Genomic DNA, 26,126 nt, shown 5'->3' on the forward strand with positions numbered 1-26,126 from the left:
AACGATTACTAACTAACGTTTAACATATAACCAAACTCCGCACTAAATCGGGCTTTATTTAATAAATACTTTTACTAAAACATTTAAAATAAACAAAAATGTTTTTCAAAAACAATTTTGAAACAATTCAAGTCGTGTAATAAAAACTCAGCATCTCAATGTTATAGTAGAAGAGCTATAACATTGAGCTCTTTTACTAGTAATGTTATAGCTGCAAAGCTATAACTTTACCAATACAAGAAATTCACTCTTAGTTACCATTACGAGATAATCACCTATACTATTATAATCTTCATAGGAGATCTTCTAGCATAGGCCACTTCATCATCCAAGCTTGATTAATCTTTAGACGGACTTCGTCTTCTTATAATACTTGAATGATTCTTAGAAAATTTTGATCTTCAATTGAGGCTTGATCACGATATACTTCCATCATAATTCTTCTTTATTGCTTGTAATAAATAAGTCTAATCTAAAAGACTTAACAAACGATTACGCGCAACGAGTATATAAATTATAAAGCACTCTTGGCATCAACAAAACATAAACATATATATCTATATGGTTCAACAAATTCCCCCTTTTTGATGATGACAAGTCTCCTACAATTGTGACTAAGTATAAAGTTCCCCCTCAATATAATACCGTCATCTTAATAATAAAGATTAACGCAAGATCAAGACGATTAACATAAATCAAAACTTAAAGTAACTTTAAGAGACAATAGGTCTTGACAAGGAGCAAGCTTACGCAAATACTAAAACATGGTCATTTCTTCCCTCTCTTGACATCATCGAAAAGACGAGAACAGACATAAAACGACTAGAATGATATCAACCGAGGCAAGAAATATATGTAAACCAAAGCATATATTATAGCATAAGAACGACTTCAACATAAGCAAGTCCTACATATAAAGTGTGTAATACAAACCAAGTTTAGTACAGATTTTGTAGGAGAGAAGGGAAGTAGTCACTCACCTAACTATGACCTACAAAAGCATGCATGCAATCTAACATGATAGATATCTCTAGTGACCGTATATATACACTCCTACCAAGCGAGGTGCAAAACACATGCCGAGGACTTACAAAGTAATGTGAGGTGAGGTAATTGGGTAAGAAGGGGCAAAATAATTTGGATATGTGGAGGTAAAAGCCAAGCTAGCACCGATCACAACCAAAAGTAACCATATTCCACTTTTCAACCCAACATGAAAGATGATGCACCATGCCAAGTATGGCACAAACTCACTTACATCAACAAATACTTCTCCTCAAGTAATATGGAAATGAATAAGAATAGGAGTAATAAGAGATTTTTGCCTTTCCATCTTTTATAGTATCACTTTTCTCCTTTTATTTTTTATTTTTTATTTTTGTTTCATTCCATCTTTTTCTTCTTCCTTCCAATATCCATCACAAAATCAACAAAATTGACCACAACAAGACTTCCAAACTTACCAACAAGACTAGCTTGACAAGGGTAGGCCATATGGAATGTAGTAGAATAAATAGGTAAAAATAAGGCAAATTTGGCTAATGTGAGGTTAGTAGGTAAAACGTAAAGGAAGGGTCGTCTCTCCACATGTGTCACCACCACAAACCGAGTGTATACAAGTAATAAGAGACAAGGGCGTGAAGCCACTCCCGCAAGTGACTCCACTCAGCCGAGGGCACACCTCGCGAACCATAGACAAATACACAACCAATTATACAACACCAACAACACCAACATCATATCAAATACAAACAACCACTACAACCGACATAATAGACAACCAACAATACTGAGTAAGAAAAACCTACCTCTAGTAAACCGCAGCGATTCCGCACATGACCATAAGACAACAAGTAACCACCATAACCACCTATAACAACCAGTATAACCATCTATTACTACTACCACAATCACAAACAAAACCAAGGAAGACGATGATGATGATGACAACATACCTATACATAGCACTCTGGCGACAAGACCGCTACCCGACTTATGCTTCCCATACCTATGGTGTCTCCACTCTCAAAAGCTCCAAAAAGATGAATCATGGTGAAGGAGAAAGGATATGATGACATCTAGGTTTAGAGGAAAGGAAAAAAAATGATTTGGGTTTCACGATATCATGATTTATATTTCCTCGCTGAACTCCCGTTACTCGATCGAGTAAGCAACTTACTCGATCGATTGACTAAGCTACTCGATCGAGTAGCCTCCGCTAGATCGAGTTACTAGAACTCAAAGGGTTAAACGTTACAAGGTTAGCGCGTAAGGTTTCCGAAGGTCTAGATAGGTGTCTAAGGTCAGTCAATGACGATTAATGGGTCTCTAAAAGGACGGGTATAACAATATCTAAGTCCCGCAACCACTCAGCTGCATTATCTCTCAAAGAGAAAGGAAAGAGAGTTTGTTTCACTTGGTCTTGAGTCACCCTAGCTGTCAAAGGAATAGAACAACAATAAGTAACAAACTTCTTCATATGCTTTGCGGGGTCCTCTCCAGCTCTTCCTCCAAACATATTTCTCTCTACTAAGTTTATGTAGGAAGGCTTGATCTCAAAAGTTCCCTTATCAGTGGTAGGGAGCTGAAGCCTTTAGGAATAGAAGCAACCGTGGGTTCGGAATGACTTGTCAATGTCGGCATCTTTGATGTTGTAGAAACCACAGGTTCAGAAATAAGGATGTCCTCTTCTAAGGACGAATCTTCTGCAAAAGTATACCGCTCGTAGTCAACTGTACTCAAGTCTTCCACCTGACTTACTTCTCTTTGACATTTTCGTCTGTAACGAAAAGTCTTTTCTGGCTCGGGATCGAAAGGTATAATCTCTAACCTGTTATACCTGGACATACACGAAAACAACAAGAAAAGATAAAACTGTCTCCAGGAACTGATACTCCCTGAGACAAAAGACAGAAATAAACAAAAACAAACAAGAAAACTGTTGCCTCCCCGGCAACGACGCCAAATTTGATAGTGCTAAAGTCGTATTACCTTAATCAAAGTAAACCTAAATTACTACTAACTAATAGCTAGCGGTAAGAAGGGTCGAATCCACATAGAGGCGAGGTAATTATTCTAGTTTGTTAATATTTAAGTCTGTCAAGTAACCAATTTTGGGAGTTTTGATTGTTTGATTTCTAGCAACTAATACCAATGTAGATAAATAAGACGAATTCAATAATATTAAAAGGTCTAGGGATTAGGTTGATTGATACGTGCATTTTATATAGTCCTTTTAGCCTATTTTATGCACGTATTTCTATGCTTTTATCGTGGTTTTATGCTACGAAATGCCCCGAATATGCTACTTTGGGTTACTTTGTCTTAATTGCAGGAATGAATCCAAAAGTAGTGAAAACAAGCCTAAAACATGTCCCTACGCATGCATTTAGGAGATGAGTTGAGTCGGAGCTTGGAAAGTACTATTTTGAGATGCGCATTGGAGTAAGGAAGTTAGGCGAGCTAAGAGAGTGCTTCAATTTGCTAGTTCCTGCTTGTAAGAGCCATATCTCGATTTCTACAACTGATATTCAGGTGATTCCAATTGGAGATGAAAGTTTGTCCTTTTAGCTTTCCAATGCCACTGGAATCACCCTGTTTGACCAAGTAACGAAGAAATGGCAGCCGTTTGAAGTTCAGTGCGCGAAGCAGGAATTACGCGCTGAGAAGTGCTCGATCGAGAACTACTTCTATTCGATCGAGAGCCAATTTGCTCGATCGAGAGCTACCTATTCTTGATCGAGTGATTTAAGGGAAAGAAGTCCTCGATCGAGAGGAATTGTTCTCGATCGAGAGGAATGCTAAGGAATACCACTCGATCGAGTGCCTTAGTTAGTCGATCGAGTGGATTTAGCTGACGGGTTGGGCTTTTTGCTCTAATTCCGTCATTAGGTTTAATAAGCCCTATTTTCTTATAAATAGGGAGTCATTATGTCGATGTACGACACACTCTATACTCTCCTTTTCTCTCTGGTTCGAATACATTGCTACTCTTTCTACTGTTACTTTTGTTCATTTTCCGGATCTCTTTAATTCAGTAATTCTTTCTTCCTTTCTCTCCTTTTAATGTTTATTATTCTTATTTCCTTTAATTTTGTTTCCCTTATTTCCATGAGTAGCTAATCCCCCCTAGTATGTTAGGATTAGGGAAGCCGTGGTAGCGATGCTTTAACTGTATTAAATAGATTAGCCTTGCGATAGGAATTGTATTAGGCAATTTAATTGTTATCCAGTCGAATGTATGCATGCAGGAGACCAATAAATTTAGTTAACCCCGACCTAGATCGAAAGATTGGAAGGGAAGGCTTGCTTAATTACAATAGAGTATTGCAGTGAGGGCGAAAGTTAAGCTGTTTACACTCTAGGGCGGTTTAAGGACCGAAAGGTGACGACCATAGCTCTTCTTATCAATAGTCTAATCGCCTTAGTATTCCCGATAGTATAAGATCTGATAGCTGCCACGGTAGACCGACTCCTAGCATACTTCCTTTTCTCTTACTGTTAATTTCTCTCATCTTTTTCCCTCGCTTTAGTCTTTAGTTTAGTCAACACAATCAATTCAACCCCCAATTGTGACATCAGACGGATAGAATAGACAAATAGATAGTACACCGCCTCCCTGTGGAGATCGACCCTACTTACTACTAGCTATTAGTTAGTTGTACTTAGGTATTTATTTTTGGTCCCCGACGACGGTATCATTGATCACTAGGTAGTTATTCGGGGATGAGATTTAACTTGTTGATAGAGCAATTTATATTATTTAAGGTCATAAGATCGGTCGATTCTAATATGTCCTTTAGATCTAATCTAACATGCAATCGCTATTATTAAATTAGTTCTATTCAGTTGTCGTAGCCTTTACTAGTCTTAACCCAATCAGTGAAAATCCTAGTTTATGGAATACTAATTAATTAACCCTGCAGAAGCTAATCAACTTGATTCAAACCAACAAACTGAACAACAATAAAGAGCACTTTAACTATTTCATTAATTTAATCCCCCTTCTAACAACCTAGATCCCCATTCACCCTAGATAAGAGAATTAGCTACTCATATTAAAAGGAATAACAACAATAATAATAATAATAAGAAACATGATGAACAATAATAAAGGGTGAATAAAGATTGTGACACCCCCATACTCCAAGTGCCTTACCAGGACCACTCAGGTATAGGAACGTCACCATCTCGGTTACCCGAGGCAATGAATATCATAAGACAATAAAGAAACGTACTTTAAAAGTAAATATAATTTAAGTGATTACATGTCTCAAACCAAACTGTAAAGTGAAATACAGCCAAACCAGAACTGTCTACTGATAAAACTGAATAACTAAAGGACATCGTCTGACACAGCGGAAGACTCTTCTAACTGCAAGTGATGACTCATCTCAGCTAGCCCATATGCATCATATCAAACCTGCTCAATAACTGCTCACCATCCCGAATGGATCACCACGATTTTACAAAACAAACAACGGGTCGAGTACTAATTACACAATACAAATCACGATAAAACAATGCCAAACAGCTCAATCGTCACATCAAACCCCAAACTCCATAATCAACCTCCACACAACTGACTACACACTAAAGTGTGTAGTCCTGCCAGAGTACCCATCGCAACAGATACTCCACACCGCCAGTGGGGGACCGCAGCCGTTCTCACCTAAGCCCCGCTCATCTCCATCGAGCAATAAACCCATGCTCCTTAATGTGCACATCCCATCTGTGGCGGGTTCCACAGAAGGCGGATCAAGGGCGTGAAGCCACTCCCGCAAGTTACTCCACTCAGCCAGAGACGCACCCCGAAGATCACAGACAGATAAACAGTAATCACAACACAAAATCAACAACCGTCTGAATCAATCAATAATACGAAACACCGTCTGAATCAATCAACAATCACTAACTACAGCACAATCACCACACATTATGTAATTAATACTGAGTAGGGAAACCCTACCTGGAATGCAATCACAAATCAGACGATCTAGCAGCTGTCTCAAAATCTCTCCTCTACGAATCCTCCTCCTATACATATATTCATACAATTACTACCTTCACCATATAAAACATAAAAACCCCCAAATCCCTAAATTAGGGTTTAACCAACACCAACCAAATGCTATAAAAGTGGTACGTAGAACTTACCCTTGACGCAAGGATCACAATGATATAAAGAACAAAGGAAACCGACTCCTCTAGCTCCAGGATTTGTCAATAAAGCGGAAGAACAAAGCAACGTAACTTAAAATCTCTCTTAATCAGTAAATTAGGTTCTGTAAAAGTGTTTAAGGAAGATGACGAAATTTATTATATACTAATCCGCCTTATTAACAAAACCCGTCAAATAACGCCCGATAACCGACTTACTCGATCGAGTAAGACACGTACTCGATCGGGTGCCACTTACTCGATCGAGTGCCAAGGCTACTCGATCGAGTACCCTACAGGCAGACTATTGTTTCGTATACCAAACATACTTACTCGACAGAGTAAGCCCTACTCGATAGAGTACCCACAGACTCATAAAACCGTAGTATTAAAAAGATTAAATAATAATAATTGAAGAAAGACTAGAACAATACCGTAGCTTAGATCCGGAAGTAAGAACAATAATTAAACTAAACTAAGTATTCTAAGAGATTTTTAGAGGAAATTCTACGAAACTAACGGAAAATAATACGTCCATAAACTAGGGTACGATATTAGGTATTTATAATAAAAACATAACCGACTTAAGAAAATTTGCGGAAATTACTGGAAACATTGGTTCCTCGATCGAGTGATGAGTCATAATTATATACATATTTATGCCTCCCCTTAATTACTTTTGATACGGTTTTCGTGCTAGTTTATATCATTTACATGCCTTTTATGTTAGAATGTTGATACTTCCGCCTTTTGATGTTTAATGCAGGAATGATGCATTTGAGGAGCAAAGTAATGAATTGGGCATCGCGGAGTGAGCATGAAGGGATACACGAAGCATGGCACGAGAATCCATAAGAATAAGGAAGAGAAGTTAAGAAGAAAACACGAAGAAAAGAGCTTCTTATTACAAGTGCCTCCTTTGAAGAGCCATATCTCGAGTTCTACAACATATTTTCAAGTGATTCCAATTGGAGGTGAAAGCTTATCTTCTTAGCTTTCCAACGCCGCAAAAATCGCTTGTTTCTGACAAGTAACGAAGAAATGGCGGTCGTTTGAAGTTCAGTGCGCGAAGCAGGAAATTGGTGCCTCGATCGAGTCAACATTGACTCGATCGAGGAACTTCATGCTCGATCGAGTCACTCTCGACTCGATCGAGGAACCAACCTAATCAACTAAATTTCGCAATGTCGAGAGTTGGGTGTTCTTGAACTTTGGTGCCTCGATCGAGTCACCCTTGGCTCGATCGAGGAACCTTCCAGTTTTATAATTCCCGCAACTTTCCTTAAGTCGGTTATGTATTGCTATAAATACCAAAACTCGTACCCTAGGTTATTTTATGCTTTATTTTCAGTAGGTTTAATATAGCTACCTTAGAAAACTCTCTAAAATACTTAGTTTAGTTTATTTATTGTTCTTACTTCCGGATCTAGCTATTTACGGTATTGTTCTTAATCTTTCCTTTATTATTAGTCATTTATTTCATTGTTCATCTTTTATGCTTGCAATCATGTTTCTTATTAATGTTATTGTTGTTTTTCTTTCTATTATGCGTAGCTAAATCTCTTATCTAGGGTGAAAGGGGATCTAGGTTGTTAGAAAAGGGATTATTATGAATTGATTGTTAAATTGCTCTTAATTGTTGTTTGATTATCGTATTACTTCCAATTAGTTAATTACTGATCAGAATTGATTAATTAGTCTTGCATAAACTAGGATTATCACCGACCGGGTTAAGACTAGTATAGGCCACGATAATTGAATTAGACCAACTTAATGATAGCGACCGCATGTTAGGTTAGATCTAAAAAGACATATTAGAATCGACCGATCATATGACTTTCGACAATATAAATTGCTCAATCAATGAATTAAATCCTACCCTTTGATCACTACCTAGTGAACCCAAATCCCTAGACTTTTTAATATTATTGTTATTCATCTTTTATTTACTTGCAATTAGTTGATTAGCATACAAACAATCAAACCCCCAAAATTGGTTACCTTAAGACGGAATTAAATATAAACAAACTAGATAATCACCGCCTCCCTGTGGATTCGACCCTAACTTACCACTAGCTATTTTGTTAGTAGTAGTATAGGATTTATTTTGATTAAGGTGATACGACTTTAGCCTTATCATCGAGCCTTGAGCTACTCGATCGAGTCACCTCTTCCTCGATCGAGCCCGGATCAAGTTGATCGAAGCATCACTTGTTTCTGCTCTTTTCTTCGTGTTTTCTTCTTAACTTCTCTTCCTTCATTCTTATGGATTTCCGTGCCATGCTTCGTGTGTTCCATCATGCCTACCCCACGATGCCCATTTCATTCCTTTGCTCCTCAAATGCATATTCCTACATTAAACATCAAATGGCGGAAGTATCACCGTTCTAACATAAAAGGCATGTAAATGATATAATTTAGTACGAAAACCGTATCAAAAGCAATTAAGGGGAGGCATAAATATGTATATAATTATGACTCATCACTAGGTTCACTATTCAATTAAATTAGAGAGAAAGAATTAATTACTAAATCAAATATCAATTTAACTATTTAGGCTAAGAGCACTTCATGTTATATCTTATGTCAATCTTAGGATCAATTCTATGTGGTCGCTACTTACCAGATTATTTACTTAGTCAAGCGGTCGCACTCGGGTTTTGGGTTCTTAAACGATCAACTAGTTCAACACCTCAAACTAATTGAAGGACAATGAAAAACAAGTAATAAAGAAATATAGATTAATTAACTAAGCATAATTACAATTCCCCCAATTTAATTAGGGTGTTGCTCTTTCACATACGCATTTTACTCTTTCACATACACAAATTACATTTTCTACCACTTTCATTTTTAAATTTTTCTCTCATCCCTATTTCTTAGAATGCATATATTAATAATAATTTAAAAAATCAATCCACCACCAACCACCTCTATGACCAACGATCCCGCCCACCGACAATCCACCTACCATAGACTGATCAGAGACACCCGCCGTTTTCCACATCTATCGACCGCAGACACAACTCCTCCAACAAACCAACCGTCACGCAACCCGTCAATCCCAATACAATGACCACCCACCAGTCCACCACCATGTGTAACACTACGGATTTTCCTTGGTGACTACTCGACCGAGTAGAGCCTACTCGGCCGAGTAGTGCTTTGGCTGTGGGTTATTTTGGTTCTGCCGAGGAATACTCGGCCGAGTATAGTGAATACTCGACCGAGTATTGGACACTCGGCCGAGTATGCACTTACTCGACCGAGTGTCCGGTTTGGCGGAGTGTTATTTCGACGGTTTGATTAGGGAATGTTTAGGGTATTTTATATTTCCGCGTCAGTTTCTAATATCATTTCAAAAGCTTTATCATTTCTACGTTACCCTAATCACACCCAAATCATTCCCTAATCCTTCTCTTAAGCATTTCGTGGCGTCATTGTGTGGGTAATCGTCGTGATTCTTGCGTATAAGTTCTCGTTTAATTGTTGGTAAGTTCTATCTTCGTGATTATTTGTACTTTTGTGGGTTACTGTACATTTATATGAGAATAAGATTTTGGGAATTGTACAAAGTGTAATCGTGTTGCATGATCATTGTATAGGAGAAGACTTCGTAGAGGAGCCTTTTTAATTGTTCGTGTTGCATCTCTTTGTTGATTGCTAAGGTAGAGTTTCCCTACTCGGTTCTTCGTGCTTTGCATGACATGTTGTTGTAATTATCGTGGTCTGTTGATCATCGTAGTATGGAGGTTTTTGTGACAGTGTTGGTGTGAGGGGATTGAGATGACTGTGATGTCATGTGATTGTGATTGTGGTGGAGTCACTTGCGAGAGTGGCTTCACACCCTAGTTCGCCCTCCGTGGAACCCGCCACGGGAGGGGATGTGCACATTAAGGGACAGGGATCGTTGTCGCTCGTTGAGGAGCGGACTAGGTGGGATCGGCTGCGGTCACCCATTGGCGGCGAGGATTACCTGTTGCGATGGGTAATCTGGCAGGGCTACACACTTTGGTGTGTAGTCGGTTACTATGTGAGCTTGGATGTTTGGGAATTGGTGATGATCAGACGATTATTGCATTTGTTTGTCTTATTTGTTGAGTAATACTGACCCCGTTGTTATTTGTGGAATCTGCGGTGATCCATTCGGGGATGGTGAGCAGGCTTGACATGCATTGCTAGTGAGAGCTTGGGGATTATCTTGGGAGATTTGCCACCACGAGTCATAGCATCACCGTCTGAGTCTTAGTGGATTTTCCTTTAATGTTAAGACTTTGAAGTTGTATTTTGTTAAACAGCATTTGGTTTTGGATATTGTAAACTTTACATTTCACAGTACTTTAATAATAGTGCTCAATTCAGACGCTTTTGGTATGTACTAACCTCGGGCAACCGAGATGGTAACGCACTTTCATGGTAGGGTGGTCCTGGTAAGGCACCTTGGTATGAGGGAGTGTTACAAAGTGGTATCAGAGCCGAAGATTCCGGCACCTAAACAAATGAATTTAATGAACCTAGGGAGTCTAAATAAAATGAACCCGGGGAGAGTTGTTTGGAGCTACCGCAAAGACTCGGGAGACGTCCCGGAGTCGCACATTGGCCCTTACTAACTCGAGCCGGTAACATGGGGGAGTGTGATGAGAACTAGGCTTTGTATGTGCACGTATGTGAAGATGCATGTTGGTAAAAGTCGATAGTTGCATATATGTGTGATGAAGTTCTTAATTGTTGTGATGGGAGGAGTGGTAGATGAAACGGGTTGTGATTTCAACGTTGGATTTAGCATATGTGCAAATTGGATGTTGATATGGTTACAATATGGTATTAAAGTTTTAATATATGCGTTGCATGCTGACGTGATTATAACATGGTTTTTAAGTCCTTACGTATTTGCTGCGGGAATAGTGAGCATGATAGGGGAATCGTAATCTGTAAACCTGTTTATAGCGTAACTCGGCCGAGCAGGGCAGGTACTCGACCGAGTATGGAGTACTCGGCCGAGTAGCCAAGAACTCGACCGAGTGTTGTTTGATGGAAAGTAGCAGTCGCTACTGTTTGTGATAACTCGACCGAGTATGAACGTATACTCGACCGAGTAGTGTTCACTCGGCCGAGTGTTGTTACACTCGACCGAGTGTTGTTTTTGTGTTTTGACGTTCGCTTCTGGAGTCGATACTCGACCGAGTATCTGGGAGGATACTCGACCGAGTTATCTTTACTCGACCGAGTATGATGTATACTCGGCCGAGTGTTCTTATGGCGGAAGAGTGTTAAATTTTGAGCATGTGTTTACATTTCTTTCATTCTTATCAGCTCAAAATGCCGCCCAAAAGAACTCCCGCGCAGATCCAAGCTTCAGAGATGACTCTTGATGAGGTTGCTCGCATGATTGAGCAACAAGAGGCTCTCCTTAAAGCTCTCAAAAATGTGGGAAAAGGGAACGAGAAGACGATGGATGCAACCTTGACTTAGCATCAACATTGCTCGTTTCCACCCTCCCACATATGACGGGGTAGGTGAACCAAAGCTGCTCGAGAAGTGGCACCGTGAGATTGAAGCTCTCATGGAAATGGTTAAGTGCCCCGAGGACATGATTGTTGAGCAGGTAGTGTACTACCTAAGAGGAGAAGGCTGAGTTTGGTGGCGAGAATGTCAAGGATGATGCTAGAGCTTACTACCGGGCGGAAGGGGCTATTCCGTGGTGCAGGTTGAAGAGTGCTATGAGAGAGCGGTTTGTGCGAGCATATCCGACACAAGATGAGATCCGACTTTGATTCTTTCACCATGACTGAGGAGATGACAGTCACTGATTACTATCATCGGTTTTTGGAGCTATCTCGTTATGTTGAGGATATGCAGCTCGGGCAAAGAGGTTTGGCTCTCTGCTTTGAGAGGGGTTTATCTGCTAAGATCGTGAGTCGTATGCCGGCTGGGGTTGCTACTGACCTCAAGGAAGTGTATCTGAGAGCGGGTCAAGCTGAGAGAATGGTGGATCTCTCAAGGGAGATCGAGAGAGGATCGCTTTCTGAGAAAGAGGAAGGCCGATAGCGGGAACAACAATCACCAACCAACAAGAAAGGGAATTTCAACCATGCTAAGGCTTTTTCTAGTGGAGCCTGGTTTCTCCGGGAGGTTCTCGTGGTGGGGAAAGAATGGAGGTCGGGTGTAAGTGACAACACCAACCTTACGTGCTTCAATTTGTGGTGGGATAGGCCACAAAAGGCGGGAATGCACGAGCTACAAGCCCGGCAATGGTTCAGGAGCTCGATCAGGAAATTTTTCTCAGGGGCCGACTCAGAGTTTTGCTAGCAACCGACCGGGAGGTTCATGGGGCAACAGAGGTGGACAGGGTAACCAGGGCGGTTACAACCGCGGTGGTGGTGGATCTTATCAGCGCGAGAATAACAAGCGTCACCCAGATTGGCGGCTAAGCCAAGTACCTCCAATGCTTGATTCGGGGTGGAGGACAAAAAAAAGTGGAAAGCTCTTCATGATGGACAAGCGGGAAGCACAAGATGATGCTCATGTAGTTACCGGTACCTTTCTTGTTAATAATGTACCGTCCTTTGTTTTGTTTGATTCCGGGGCTACACATTCTTTTGTGTCTAAAAGTCATGCGGTGTCTATGGGTTTGGGAAAGTTTGAGGTTGTAAAAGATGATGTGTTCATACCTTCGGGGGAGTTTGTGTCGTGTCTCAAGTTATATAAGGGCATATCTATGGTGATTGGAGGGGTAGATTTACCAAAGAGACTGTTAGAGTTTCCTAAGGATGGGTTCGAGGTGATTGTCGGGATGGATTGGCTAGGTAAGTATGATGCCAGGATAGATTGTAGACAAAAGAGAGTGTCTTTAAAGGGTCCCAAGGGTGTTAGGGTGTCCTATAGAGGGTTTGTGGTAAAGCCTAAGTGTAGGTTTATAGCAGTTATGACCTTAAAGTCATGTTTAAGGAAGAAGTGTCCCTTAATTCTTTGTCATGTGAGAGATCACCGAGTAGAGCCGCCGACGCCTTCCGAGATTTCGTGGTGAAAGAATTCGAAGATGTCTTTCCTGAGGAAATACCGAGTTTGCCTCCTAAGAGGGATGTCGATTTCAGCGTGGAGCTTAAGCCGGGAACGGGTCCTATATCTAAAGCACCTTACCGTATGGCACCTAAAGAGTTGGCAGAGTTGAAGAAGCAGATACATGAGTTGTTAGGCAAGGGTTATATCAGGCCTAGTGTGTCACCGTGGGGAGCTCCAGTTCTTTTTGTAAAGAAGAAATATGGGAGTATGAGACTGTGCATTGATTACAGAGAGCTCAATCGGGTCACAGTGAAGAATAAGTATCCGTTGCCGAGGATTGATGATTTGTTCGATCAGCTAAGTGGAGTGGTGTGTTCTCTAAGATTGATGCGAGGTCGGGGTATCATCGGTGAGGATAGCAGATGAGGATATTCCTAAAACAAACATTCCGATCTCGTTATGGTCACTACGAGTACGTGGTGATGCCTTTTGGGTTGACCAATGCGCCAGCAGCTTTTATGGATTTGATGAACCGGATCTTCACACCGTTTTTGGATAGGTTTGTGGTTGTTTTAATCGACGATATCCTAGTTTATTCTAAGACTAAGGAAGAGCATGAAGAGCACTTGAGGATAGTTGCAGGACCTTGAGAGAAAATCGGCTCTATGCCAAGTTGTCCAAGTGTGAGTTCTGGTTAGAGGAAGTGGCTTTTCTAGGTCATGTAATATCTAAGAAGGGGGTATCTGTGGATCCTAGTAAGATTGAGGCCGTTACCAAGTGGGAATCGCCGAAGAATGTTGCTGAGATTCGGAGTTTCTTAGGCCTTGCCGGCTACTACAGGAGATTTGTGAAAGATTTCTCTACCATAGCGCGGCCTATGACATCCTTGATGAGGAAGGAAGTCAGATTTGTTTGGGATGAGAGTTGTGAAAGGCGTTTCGAGACCTTAAAGGAACGCTTGACCACAGCTCATATCCTAGCCTTGCCAGAGGGTTGTGAGAACTTTGAGGTCTATACCGACGCTTCAAAGAACGGTCTTGGTTGTGTCTTGATGCAGGGAGGGAGAGTGATAGCTTATGCTTCGAGGCAGCTGAAGCAATATGAGGAGAACTACCCTACTCATGATCCGGAGTGGGTGCGATTGTGTTCGCTCTTAAGATTTGGAGGCACTACCTTTATGGCGCAACTTTTAAGGTGTTCTCTGATCATAAGAGTTTAAAGTATATCTACACTCAGAAGGAGCTTAACATGCGACAGAGACGGTGGATGGAGCTGATTGGAGATTATGATATGGAGATCATCTATCACGAGGGTAAAGCTAATGTTGTTGCAGATGCATTGAGTAGGAAGAGCGTTCATTCGCTATGTACAGCTATGTCCTTGCTGAAGTTGAGAGATGAGATGTCTAGTTTGGGGATCTTTATGATTCGAGAGGGGGATACCATCGGGGATTTGACGATCGAGCCAGAGTTGTATGAAAACATCAAAAGTAGGCAAGAGCTTGATCCTAAGATCCAGGAGTGGAAGTCTAAGGTAGAGAGTGGAGCAGCTTCTAGGTTCTCTATACATCCAGATGGGAGTGTTCGTTTTGATGGGAGATGGTGTGTTCCTGACGATGCAGAGTTAAGGAGAATGATCTTGTCAGAGGCTCATTGCACTCCTTATTCAATTCACCCGGGTGGTGACAAGCTTTGAGAGACCTTAAGAAGACTTTTTGGTGGCCGAACATAAAGAGGGATGTAGCTGAGTTTGTGGCTAGATGTTTGACCCGCCAAAGGGTCAAAGGTGAACAAGGGAGACCCCAAGGTAAGGTTGGTCTTTTGAGTGTGCCGAGTGGAAGTGGGAGTCGATCTCCATGGACTTTATTGTGGGGTTACCTAGGTCACAACAAGGTAACAACATGATTTGGGTGATTGTGGATCGGTTGACCAAGTCAGCCCATTTCGTTCCCATGAAGGATACTTGGTCTAAGATGCAGCTGGCTTTGGGTTACAGAAAGCATGTGGTTCGGTTACATGGTATCCCGAAAGATATCGTTTCTGATCGTGATGCGAGATTCATATCAAAGTTTTGGCAAGAACTGCGAGAGTTGATGGGTACAACGTTGAAAATGAGTACTGACTTTTCATCCGCAACCGATGGTCGACAGTGAAACGGACCATCAAGACCTTAGAAGACATGCTAAGGGCATGTGTTATGGACTTTGGGGGCAGTTGGGAAGACAGACTTGATTTGATCGAGTTTTCATACAATAATAGTTATCATACAAGCATTGGGATGGCACCTTTTGAAGCTTTGTATGGCCGAAAATGCCGAAGTCCAGTTTGTTGGGATGATAGTTCCGAGGCGGTGGTTTTAGGGCCACAACTGGTTCAAGATATGGTTGAGCAAATCCAGTTGATTCGCCAAAAGATGAGAGCGACTCAAGATCGCGAGAAGCTAGCTACGCCGACTTACACCGCAGGACATTGAGTTTGCGGTAGGTGACAAGGTTCTTTTGAAAGTGTCACCTATGCGAGGTGTTATGAGGTTTGGGAAAAAGGGTAAGCTAAGCCAAAAGTTTATAGGTCCTTATGAAATTTTGGACCGCGTTGGCGAGGTAGCCTACAGGTTAGCTTTACCACCAGCTTTGGATAGAGTGCACAATGTTTTTCATGTATCTCAACTCCGGAAGTATGTGAGTGATCCGTCGCATATCCTCGAGATGGAGAACATCGAACTTGATGAATCCTTGTCCTATGCCGAGATTCCTAAGGAGATTCTTGATCGCAAGGTTCGTAAGACCCGGAATGGTGAGACGGTCTTACTCAAGGTCCTTTGGTCTAATCATAATGTGGAGGAAGCCACATGGGAACCTGAGGAAGCTATGCGAGAACGTTTTCCTAACCTTTTTGATCAGGTATGTTTGGTTACGGGGACGTAACCGTTGTCTTTTTAGGGGGGTAGGAGATGGTCGCGATGGTGTTTTGTTTTGTTTTTCTTTGTTTGGTTCGAGTCGGGATATGATTTTGTGGTAACTTGTTGTGGTGCTTGTATAGTTCCTTGGAGTTGTCTTATGTAATTGGTATAGTCTTGTGACGTAGTGTTGTGCTTGCTTGTATAGTAGAGTGTGAACTACGAGACGAAGTTCTTTTTTAGGGGGAAAGATTGTAACACTACGGATTTTCCTTGGTGACTACTCGACCGAGTAGAGCCTACTCGGCCGAGTAGTGCTTTGGCTGTGGGTTATTTTGGTTCTGCCGAGGAATACTCGGCCGAGTATAGTGAATACTCGACCGAGTATTGGACACTCGGCCGAGTATGCACTTACTCGACCGAGTGTCCGGTTTGGCGGAGTGTTATTTCGACGGTTTGATTAGGGAATGTTTAGGGTATTTTATATTTCCGCGTCAGTTTCTAATATCATTTCAAAAGCTTTATCATTTCTACGTTACCCTAATCACACCCAAATCATTCCCTAATCCTTCTCTTAAGCATTTCGTGGCGTCATTGTGTGGGTAATCGTCGTGATTCTTGCGTATAAGTTCTCGTTAATTGTTGGTAAGTTCTATCTTCGTGATTATTTGTACTTTTGTGGGTTCTTGTACATTTATATGAGAATAAGATTTTGGGAATTGTACAAAGTGTAATCGTGTTGCATGATCATTGTATAGGAGAAGACTTCGTAGAGGAGCCTTTTTGATTGTTCGTGTTGCATCTCTTTGTTGATTGCTAAGGTAGGGTTTCCCTACTCAGTTTACTGTGCTTTGCATGACATGTTGTTGTAATTATCGTGGTCTGTTGATCATCGTAGTATGGAGGTTTTTGTGACAGTGTTGGTGTGAGGGGATTTAGATGACTGTGATGTCATGTGATTGTGATTGTGGTGGAGTCACTTGCGGGAGTGGCTTCACACCCTAGTTCGCCCTCCGTGGAACCCGCCACGGGAGGGGATGTGCACATTAAGGGACAGGGATCGTTGTCGCTCGTTGAGGAGCTGGACTAGGTGGGATCGGCTGCGGTAATTTTCGAAAACCCTAAATCTCCATTTCAATTTAGGGGTAAATTTTACTTCAGATTCTGGGTGGTTGTGGAATGGCGGTGTTATTATGGCTGTCAGAATGGATGCACAGGGGTGAGCTGCGCTAAGTACAGTCAATTAAGAGGGGAATTTATGGCACTGCCCTGGAAATGCCATGAGACTGTGAAAGGAGGGGAGTGAATTTTCTTTGGCAGAGGGCTTATTCAGTTTGGAAAAGTGAGGGGTCGGGCTTTGGGAAGTTACTACTTTGAGCAACAAACTTCATAGGTAGTCATATCGTAATTACTGCATCACTGGGTCGTGAATTCGAGATAGGTGGTCGTGGATAATGGTGGTGGTGGTGGTGATATAGTGAGAGAGACCATTACCGGTTACTTGTATGAATTTTGTGAGGTATAAAACTTAGATGTAAATGGAGGATACCTTATTTGTTTGTGTTGATGAGGGTTCTTGGGTAGTAGCTTATTATTGATTTAAATGATATCTTACTTGAGATTATTGATTAACAATTAAGGCTGGAGTTAATAAATGAATATGAAAATGGAGGAAAAATTAAGGAGAAAGGAGAGAGGGGAAAGTTGCAGGTATTGAGGAGGAAGATGAAAAAAATTAGAAAGGGGTAAAAGTGGGACCGATGTAATGGAGAGGTAAAGGGGAGGGGATGAAATTTTAAATAAACAAAAATAAAAAAATAGGCCCCACGTCATGGTTACCTGCTGCATCAGGTAAAATAAAGGGGGATTCTGTTTTAAGAAAAGTGGTACAATAGTTGGTGATATTCTTAGTTAATCTATAGGTCATAGTATTTTAAGAAGGGCCACCATAGATCATAGTATTCCTATTAAATAACCCTATTTTATAGATATATTGTATAGATAGATATGTATAGGGAGTGACATTGCTTTGTGACGTGGCATTTTCATAATGCCAAGTGGCATTATCTATGTGGCCTTTTTTAACTACCCTTTTAATAATATTGTATAGATAATTAGAAAAAATAATTAAAGAAGAGATTAGAAATATCGAACAATGATTAAATTAGAGATCGATCTTGTAGCAAATAACATGAGAGAATTTCTTGAGAGGCAAACTAAATTAGAATAAAAGCCAGGTTTGTAACAAATGAAAAGCGTATATAAAATAAAGTCGAAATTTAAATATTTATACTTAATAATGGGCCGAAATAGAAAAAACCCGTAGAATTGATAAAACCGATCAGTTCTTTGCAATGCCGACCGGTTCATAACAAAAACGACCGGTTCTCAAGAATACTGATAAGTATTTTCCCTATGACAGCAACCACATATTTTCACTAGTAGAAAACCCCCTACGATGGCGGTTATAAAAGACCTTTTGTGGCGGTTTTTAGAGATTTAGGGTCCGTCGTTTATCACGGCGTCGTATAAACTTTACGGCGGTTGTAGGCGGTTGTTGAACCGTCACAATAGCTCTCCTACAATGGCGGTGGTAAATAAAAACCGCCACCATAGTCTTACCTAAAACGACAATTGTTGGTAAAGAAACGCCACTCTAGGTTTTTCAATATGAACATTATAACACAAAACCGCCACTAAAAGTTACTTATAACGTCGGTTGTAGATACATAACCGCCACTAAAAGTTACCCATAACGTCAGTTATGGGTTAGGAACCGCCACTAAAGGTACTTATAACGTTGGTTTTAGGTAAAGAACTGCCATTAAAAGCGGACTAATTTTCGTAATATAGGGTAAAATAGTTGACCCTTTGACGACGTTTTTAGAGAAACCGTCGTAATAGGTCAATATATTTTTTTCATAAAAATAAATATTTGCAACCAAAATATCAACAGCACCTCCCCATAAATTTGATAATTCCGAATATTATAGATGAACAACTAAGACCAATAAATAAAAATGCAACTACCAAAATACTATTCTAAACAATACAAGCCTAAAAAACTTACATCGATCATATCCTTATTCATCAGATTAATGAAACTCCCAATTATACTCATAAAAATAACGTACAATTTCGACAACTCTTATATATACAATACCAGTTTGCACACTCCAATTTTCATATAAAGCTTCCGCACAACTACAAACAGGCAGCTCACACCATGGTCTGCTCGCCGCATCTCCTCCAAGCACCATCACCGTGACAATATATAAAGGCTCTCCAAATCCTCGTGACAAGCAAGATAGCTCCAAATACGATCCAAAATCGCTAATTCTTGCAAAACATAAACAAACTACCGCACATAGCAAATAATGGGAAAAAGCTAGTGAAATGGCATCCTAAAACATATAACTAATTTAAATCAAGGCGAGATATGGGGCTATAATTGCATATAAAATACACTTATCAAAGTCATATTTCATCATAAATTCTCTTTTAAAATGGAAGGATCCGATTTAAGAATGAAACGGGTCATACACCTCCAGTTTTTGTGCACATGAGTCGTCTTAAATGAGAATTCGTGTTAACATTGTCCTACAATCCTGTTAGTTGGATCCGCCCCTGATGGTGCTATAACAACATATTAAAAATTAGTAGATTTTGACAAATTTGCTATCACAAATATGTCATTTACCAAAAATATGAAATTAGTAGATTGATTAATTAATGTCGAAGTCTTAATTTCACTTATATGTTGTTTACTAAACGAGTCAACCTAATACGATATACTCCCTCCACTTTTTAATATATGACGTTTTGCTTTTTCGAGGCGAGCCTTTGACTTTAATATTTACAACAAAATATTTGGTAAAAAATTATAAAAATTATACCATTAGATTACTTATGAAAAACTCTTTCATATGAGTATACATATCACTATATTTAAGTATATAATTTGAGAGATATTGAAGAGAGAAGTGTGTGTCTCGAAATGTGAGAAAGTCATATAAAGAAAAATAGAGGGAGTATATAATCCGGAAACTAAGAGAATTCAACGTAATTACATAAATTATCCAAATTCATTATACTATATAATTTAGGGTTATTTAATAACAATAATCTATCCTAAGCCTCTCTTTCCCCATTTAATCCATCCTATCGATTATCCCATATTAATCTTATCTTTACTGGCCCTGTTTGGTACTTAGCAGATTAATAATAGCAGAAGCAGATTGGTCAAGCAGATTATAAATGACAGATTGGATTGACATGTTTGACCAGTATGTTTCAATTAGCAGATTCAATAAAAGTGTTTGGTAATTAGCGGATTTAGGTTAATAGATTGTTGTATCTATATGTAAATGGTTGACATATTCAATTTTCCCAATCTACTAATATGAATATGCTGGGTGGAGCAGCATATTGGAAAACAATAGGTTGAAGCTCAATCTACTGTTTCAATATGCTATTTACCAAACACGTAAATTAGTAGATTGGTGAGTCAAATATGCTAAAAGGCTTGAATATGCTGAAAATTCACCAATCTACTGATTACCAAACACCCCCACTATCATTTAACTCTTTTAATTGACATTCTAAGTTAATATTTAACATTTATTTAAATATGTAAGTTTAATATAATTAGATAATCAACTGATTTAAAAAATAAATTTGATAAATTAATAAGTAATAGAATGATTTAATGCAAAAATAACTCTGTTTGTAATAAAAAACAGCAAGTCTTCCTTGTGACGGGTATATCCGTCACAAGCTTGCGACGGATCAAATACTACCCACATGGAGTAAATAAGACAAAATAGAATGCTACTCCATAGGAACTTTGCTTTTGTCTTATCTTCCCATGTGAGTATTATTTGACCTATCGCAAGTTTGCGACGGATATGCCGTCACAAATGAGAATTTGTGGAAAATAATTGTAGTAATATTGGATGTTGTAAATATGATAATAATCACTAGTCATCTAGTCATATTAGTAGTAGTAACAATAATAGTTGTGGGATTAGTGAAAGTAACAATAATAGCCGCAAAAGTAGTGAAAGTAATACTAGCAACAATGAGAGTAGTGAAATTAACATTATTAATGCAGCGTAGTGAAAATAACAATAATGGCCACTGGAGTAGTGAAGGTAACACTATTAACAACAAATGTAGTGAAAGTAAAATAATATGTACAATGGAAGAAAGTATGAACAATTAGCTAACCAAACGACTTAAACAAAATATTTTATTTATTGAAATATATAAGTTTGATAAAATTAACGGGAGTGGTCAATTTAACCATAAAAATTGCGAGATTATTGAAAGAAACAATAGTATTCGCGGGAGTAGTGAACATAATAGTATTAAGTATTAACAATGAATATCGAGAAAATAATAATGTTAACGAGGGGAGTGTAGTGAATACTACCTCTTTTCTAGTTTTCTACCGATTATATTTTTCCATTAACTAACGTTATAACAGGATTGATGATTTGAAATAGGATGATTATTTAGGGATATAGATTGACCGTGTCATGGTTGTTGCGGTCTGCATGGGAAAGAAACAAGGTTGCGCTCTGCATGGGTAAATTTGTATTTGGATCCTACTTGAAAGCCGTGAATCTCTCATCTTGTTTATTTATTCAACTCCTTTGTATTTCACCTTGTTTTATTTTTTTACTTTTTTTGAGAAAATGTACACCGCTTAATTATTTTACCATACACACTGTTATCACTAAGCTAGTTCAAAACAAAGAGCGTATGTTATTAGAGAGATAAAAGGGTACTCTAACAGTCAGTAAATTATAATGAGGGTTTTGGTTGTTTATTTCCTCGTCTTTCTAAGCCTTGGTACTACACAGATTCAAGGATCCAACGACAATGAAAGGAAGGTAATACGCGACAATAATAATATTCCGTCTATAATATACATATATATCGATCAAATTAATTCAAATATGGATCATTTGTTGTATAGACATATTGTGATGTTGTTGTTGCAAAACATTTCTAGACACAATATTTTAAATGTAAATTTTATAATAATGTGTCATCTTCAAACTATTTTATATTTTCAATAAAAGAAAAATTCCGTTTTAAGTTCAGTCCGAATCTGTATAAAGTATGATTCCAAGAGCGAACATTCCCCCACAAAATTTAACAGAGACGTACTCGAATGAATCTAACTCAATATAGATGCATTGAATTGTTGTTTAAATTACAAAATACTAATTATAAAAGTAACAAGATTTAATGTTTTGTTGGAATTTTGTGGTTATAATGCAACAGCCATACATTGTATACATGGGGGAGAAATCACCACAAATTCAACAACTAGCCAGGGTTCAGCATCATCACTTGTTGCTTGTAGACGCCATTGGAGAGTATGTATATAATTTCCACCTCCATTTTATTACTATTTATTTATTTATTACTCGTCGTCATTTTTATTATTCCTGATATTACATCGCTTATCTAATCGGATCATTATATTTTTCTAATAATAATAATGCAGTCTAAGTATAGCAAAGGAAGCAAGAATACATAGCTATGGAAGGAGTTTTAACGGATTTGCGGCTAATTTATTGCCTAGTGAAGCTGTCAGATTATCAGGTCTTACAAAACATTTTGGGTACATTCAGTAATTCAGTTACATATTTAAAACAATTTTACACAAATACTAATGTATTAGGTACATGTTCAGCTGCACTTAATTAATCAAAATGTTACATTATGGATTATGGATACAATGTCTTTGTATTATACAGTTGGTTGTTTTTTAAGACAAACATATTTATCTTAAAATTAAAACGGAAAAATAATAGCTCAAATTAATTTGTAAAATGCAGAGAAGAGTGGTGTTGTATCAGTATTTCCAAGCACTATAAGGCAAGTTGTTACGACAAGATCTTGGGATTTTATGGGAATGCCGGAAAACTTGGTTAAAAGAAACCATAAAATAGAAAGCGACACCATTATAGGTGTATTGGATACTGGTAAATATATTTACTCTGTTTTTGAAGTACTTCCCATCTCAATTACAAGTATTTGTTTACCTTCTATATTCTTTGTGATGATATTTTAATTGAAGGTAAACAAATGATTGAAACATAGGGAATACACTAGTGTACTACGATTACGGAGTACATACAACATTGATTTCAAAGAATGATCAGCTTGTAATTTTAGATGTTTCCTCTTGTGGACTTGTGGTATAGGAATTTACATTGAGGCGCCAAGTTTCGATGACAAAGAGTGTGGCCCTGTCCCGCGCAAATGGAAGGGTAAATGTGATAAAGGACTAAATTTTACGGGATGCAACAGGTACGCTTTTTCCTCCCTTGAAAAACAATAGGAGTAAATGTTTTGTAGCTTAGTAATACGATAATTTAATTTGGATTAAAAAATGTTAATGGCCATGCAGGAAGGTGATTGGAGCAAGGTTCTACAATCTAGGGGAGTCCACGGGAATGGACCCCACACCGGCTGACACTGACGGCCATGGGACCCACACATCCTCCACAGCTGCCGGAAACTCGGTCAAGGGTGCGAGTCTATACAATGTGGCCAAAGGCACGGCCCGTGGTGCAGTCCCTAGTGCCCGCGTTGCCATGTACAAAATATGCGGGACATTCGGGTGCTCAGACGTGAACATATTGGCAGCGTTCGATGACGCCATTTCGGATGGAGTAGACATAATATCTGTATCTATAGGGGGTCCCACCAAAATTTTCTTGGACGATGTTATTGCCATCGGATCGTTCCATGCGATCAGGAAAGGGATATTAACCGTGTGTGCGGGGGGCAATTTAGGGCCCGATGAAGGGACCGTGGGAAATGTCGCACCATGGATATTCACCGTTGGCGCAACCAATATGGATCGTGAATTTCGAACCGTGGTTAAGCTTGGCAATGGCAAGACGATCAATGTAAGTTAATCCATCGGGTCTAAAAGTATCCTCGTTTATAGTGTCCACCCTCTACGGTCTTCTCTCACCAAGACCCGGACAACTATGCGCGTCTGTAATTAACCGATTTAACATCATTTACTAGGCGACATTCTAGCTAGCTATCATGCGTTTGATATTGTCTGTTCTCGTATTTTTCAGGGAATCTCGATTAACACCTTTGCACCCAAGAAATCCATGTTTCCCCTAATAAGTTCGGCTCTTGCATTCAATGCAACCACATATCCTTATACGAATGCTAGGTATTATGAGCTTGATACAAATGACCCTTTTAACTTTACAAAAACTATTAGTGTAGTGTGATTTGAAACGGTGGTCTTACACAAAATGTACTGGCTTGGTGCAGCGCATGTACCATAGACACACTACAAGTGAAAAAAGTGAAAGACAAGATAGTATTCTGCAAGGGATACTCGGGTGCAGATTATAGCGTAAGGATGAGCCATGGCGCTGGCACTATTATTTCCCTTGATGACCTTACCACCGACATGGCTTCCACCACTCTTATCCCTACTACTCTTGTTTCTGTTAGGCACGGCGCAATCATTGACCATTACATCAACACTACCAAGTAAGTCTCTATTATTTAAAACTTAGATGATTTAGTACTACTCTTCTATACAGCAGCGTTAACTCATTCAAATCGATGTTATAGATCACCTCAGGCATATATATACAAGTCGATAACTGTACACACGACTAAAGCTCCTGTTGTGGCAGCATTTTCCTCAAGAGGGCCTCAAAAAGTTGCTGGAAACATCCTTAAGGTAAAATTACAATGTTTTTTTTCATCTTGCCAACGGTCTTTTCATTAAATTTACCAAAACAATCCAGAGACAAAAAGAACAATACCGCGTAAGCCATACTAACAGTTGTTCGTTCAACCAAATGCCTGCCTAATCAACTGAAATGAATTGCAGCCAGACATAGTGGCTCCTGGGGTAGACATCCTAGCTGGTTATTCAAAACTAGTGTCCATTACTGGAGAACCACTTGACACCAGAATGAATGTCTTCAACATCATCTCCGGCACCTCCATGTCTACTCCTCACGTCTCTGGTGCTGCTGCCTATGTCCGGACTTTCCATCCTAATTGGTCCCCTGCTGCCATCAAGTCCGCTCTAATGACCACTGGCAAGTATTCTTTCCTATCTACTTACGAATTTCTTCCTAATGAGTCACATAATTTGTTTTTATGTGTACTCGAGTCCATCTCATAAAATTCAGACAAGTTTATACAAGACGGTTTCACATGTTACACAAACCAAATGCTAGTATTATAACATATCAACACAATATATATAACATTAAACTGAATCTCTTGTATTACCCTTGCAGCTAGACCAGTTAATGGCGAGGGAAACGAGAAACCACTAGATTCAGGTTCAGGACTACTAAACCCAGTGGACGCAGCTCATCCCGGGTTAGTCTACGACCTGTCGAACAACGACTATGCCCGCTACTTGTGCAAAGAAGGAATCAACAGCTCCACTATAGCAAAACTCTCATCTGACAAAATTCCTCATTTTGACTGTTCGAAGTTCAAAAAGGGCAGAGGTTCCGATGGCATCAACTACCCATCATTCCACTACCAGCTGGGCTTTGGTGAATCCAAGATGTCTGTACGGTTCCATCGGACTGTGACTTATGTTGGGAATGGGCCGTCGGTTTTTAAAGCCCGAATATTGACAGGTCAAAAAGGTGCATCTGTCAGAGTTGTTCCTGATGCTTTAGTGTTCACAAGGCAACAGGAGAAGAGATCATTTCGAGTTGAGGTCCAAGGGCAGATTCCTGAAGGTGCGATTAATACATTTACAGCTTGGGTTGAGTGGACTGACGCTAAACATAGAGTTAGGAGTCCTATTCTTATCTATAGACAGGGTCTCGACTAACATTGTATCAATGAACTACAGTTTACGAACATTCCTGTAGTTTTCCATATCTAACAATGTTGCATTCCATCCATGTTTTATTCAGTAAGTAGCTTGAGTTAGGTCCAGATATCGCGAGACAAACAAAACACATTATCGGAAGTGCAAAGCGATGTAACATAACTATGACAAAAGCCAGAAGATGGAACGACAAAACAAAACTACA

The 26,126-nt window shown here is 39.4% G+C and overlaps 1 protein-coding gene across 1 annotated transcript; it reads left to right on the plus strand.

Annotated features, from left to right (window-relative positions):
* The first annotated feature begins 21,727 nt into the window (after window positions 1–21,727).
* On the plus strand, window positions 21,728–25,988 carry LOC141647606 (subtilisin-like protease SBT4.15). The gene is made up of 11 exons (XM_074455864.1): window positions 21,728–21,953; window positions 22,351–22,445; window positions 22,577–22,674; window positions 22,911–23,057; window positions 23,280–23,385; window positions 23,486–23,990; window positions 24,171–24,271; window positions 24,376–24,600; window positions 24,685–24,796; window positions 24,950–25,163; window positions 25,368–25,988. The coding sequence occupies exons 1-11, from the start codon at window positions 21,870–21,872 to the stop codon at window positions 25,919–25,921; spliced, it is 2,241 nt and encodes a 746-aa protein (XP_074311965.1). The 5' UTR covers window positions 21,728–21,869; the 3' UTR covers window positions 25,922–25,988.
* The last annotated feature ends 138 nt before the right edge of the window (window positions 25,989–26,126 follow it).

Source organism: Silene latifolia, chromosome 3 (genome assembly GCF_048544455.1).
Source record: "Silene latifolia isolate original U9 population chromosome 3, ASM4854445v1, whole genome shotgun sequence".
In the NCBI taxonomy this organism is placed as follows: domain Eukaryota; kingdom Viridiplantae; phylum Streptophyta; class Magnoliopsida; order Caryophyllales; family Caryophyllaceae; genus Silene; species Silene latifolia.

Coding starts and splice junctions, on each gene's coding strand:
- LOC141647606 (XM_074455864.1), top strand. CDS start 21,870: ATGAGGGTTTTGGTTGTTTATTTCCTCGTCTTTCTAAGCCTTGGTACT. Junction 23,991..24,170: donor GCAATGGCAAGACGATCAAT/GTAAGTTAATCC, acceptor CGTATTTTTCAG/GGAATCTCGATTAACACCTT. Junction 24,601..24,684: donor CATTACATCAACACTACCAA/GTAAGTCTCTAT, acceptor TCGATGTTATAG/ATCACCTCAGGCATATATAT.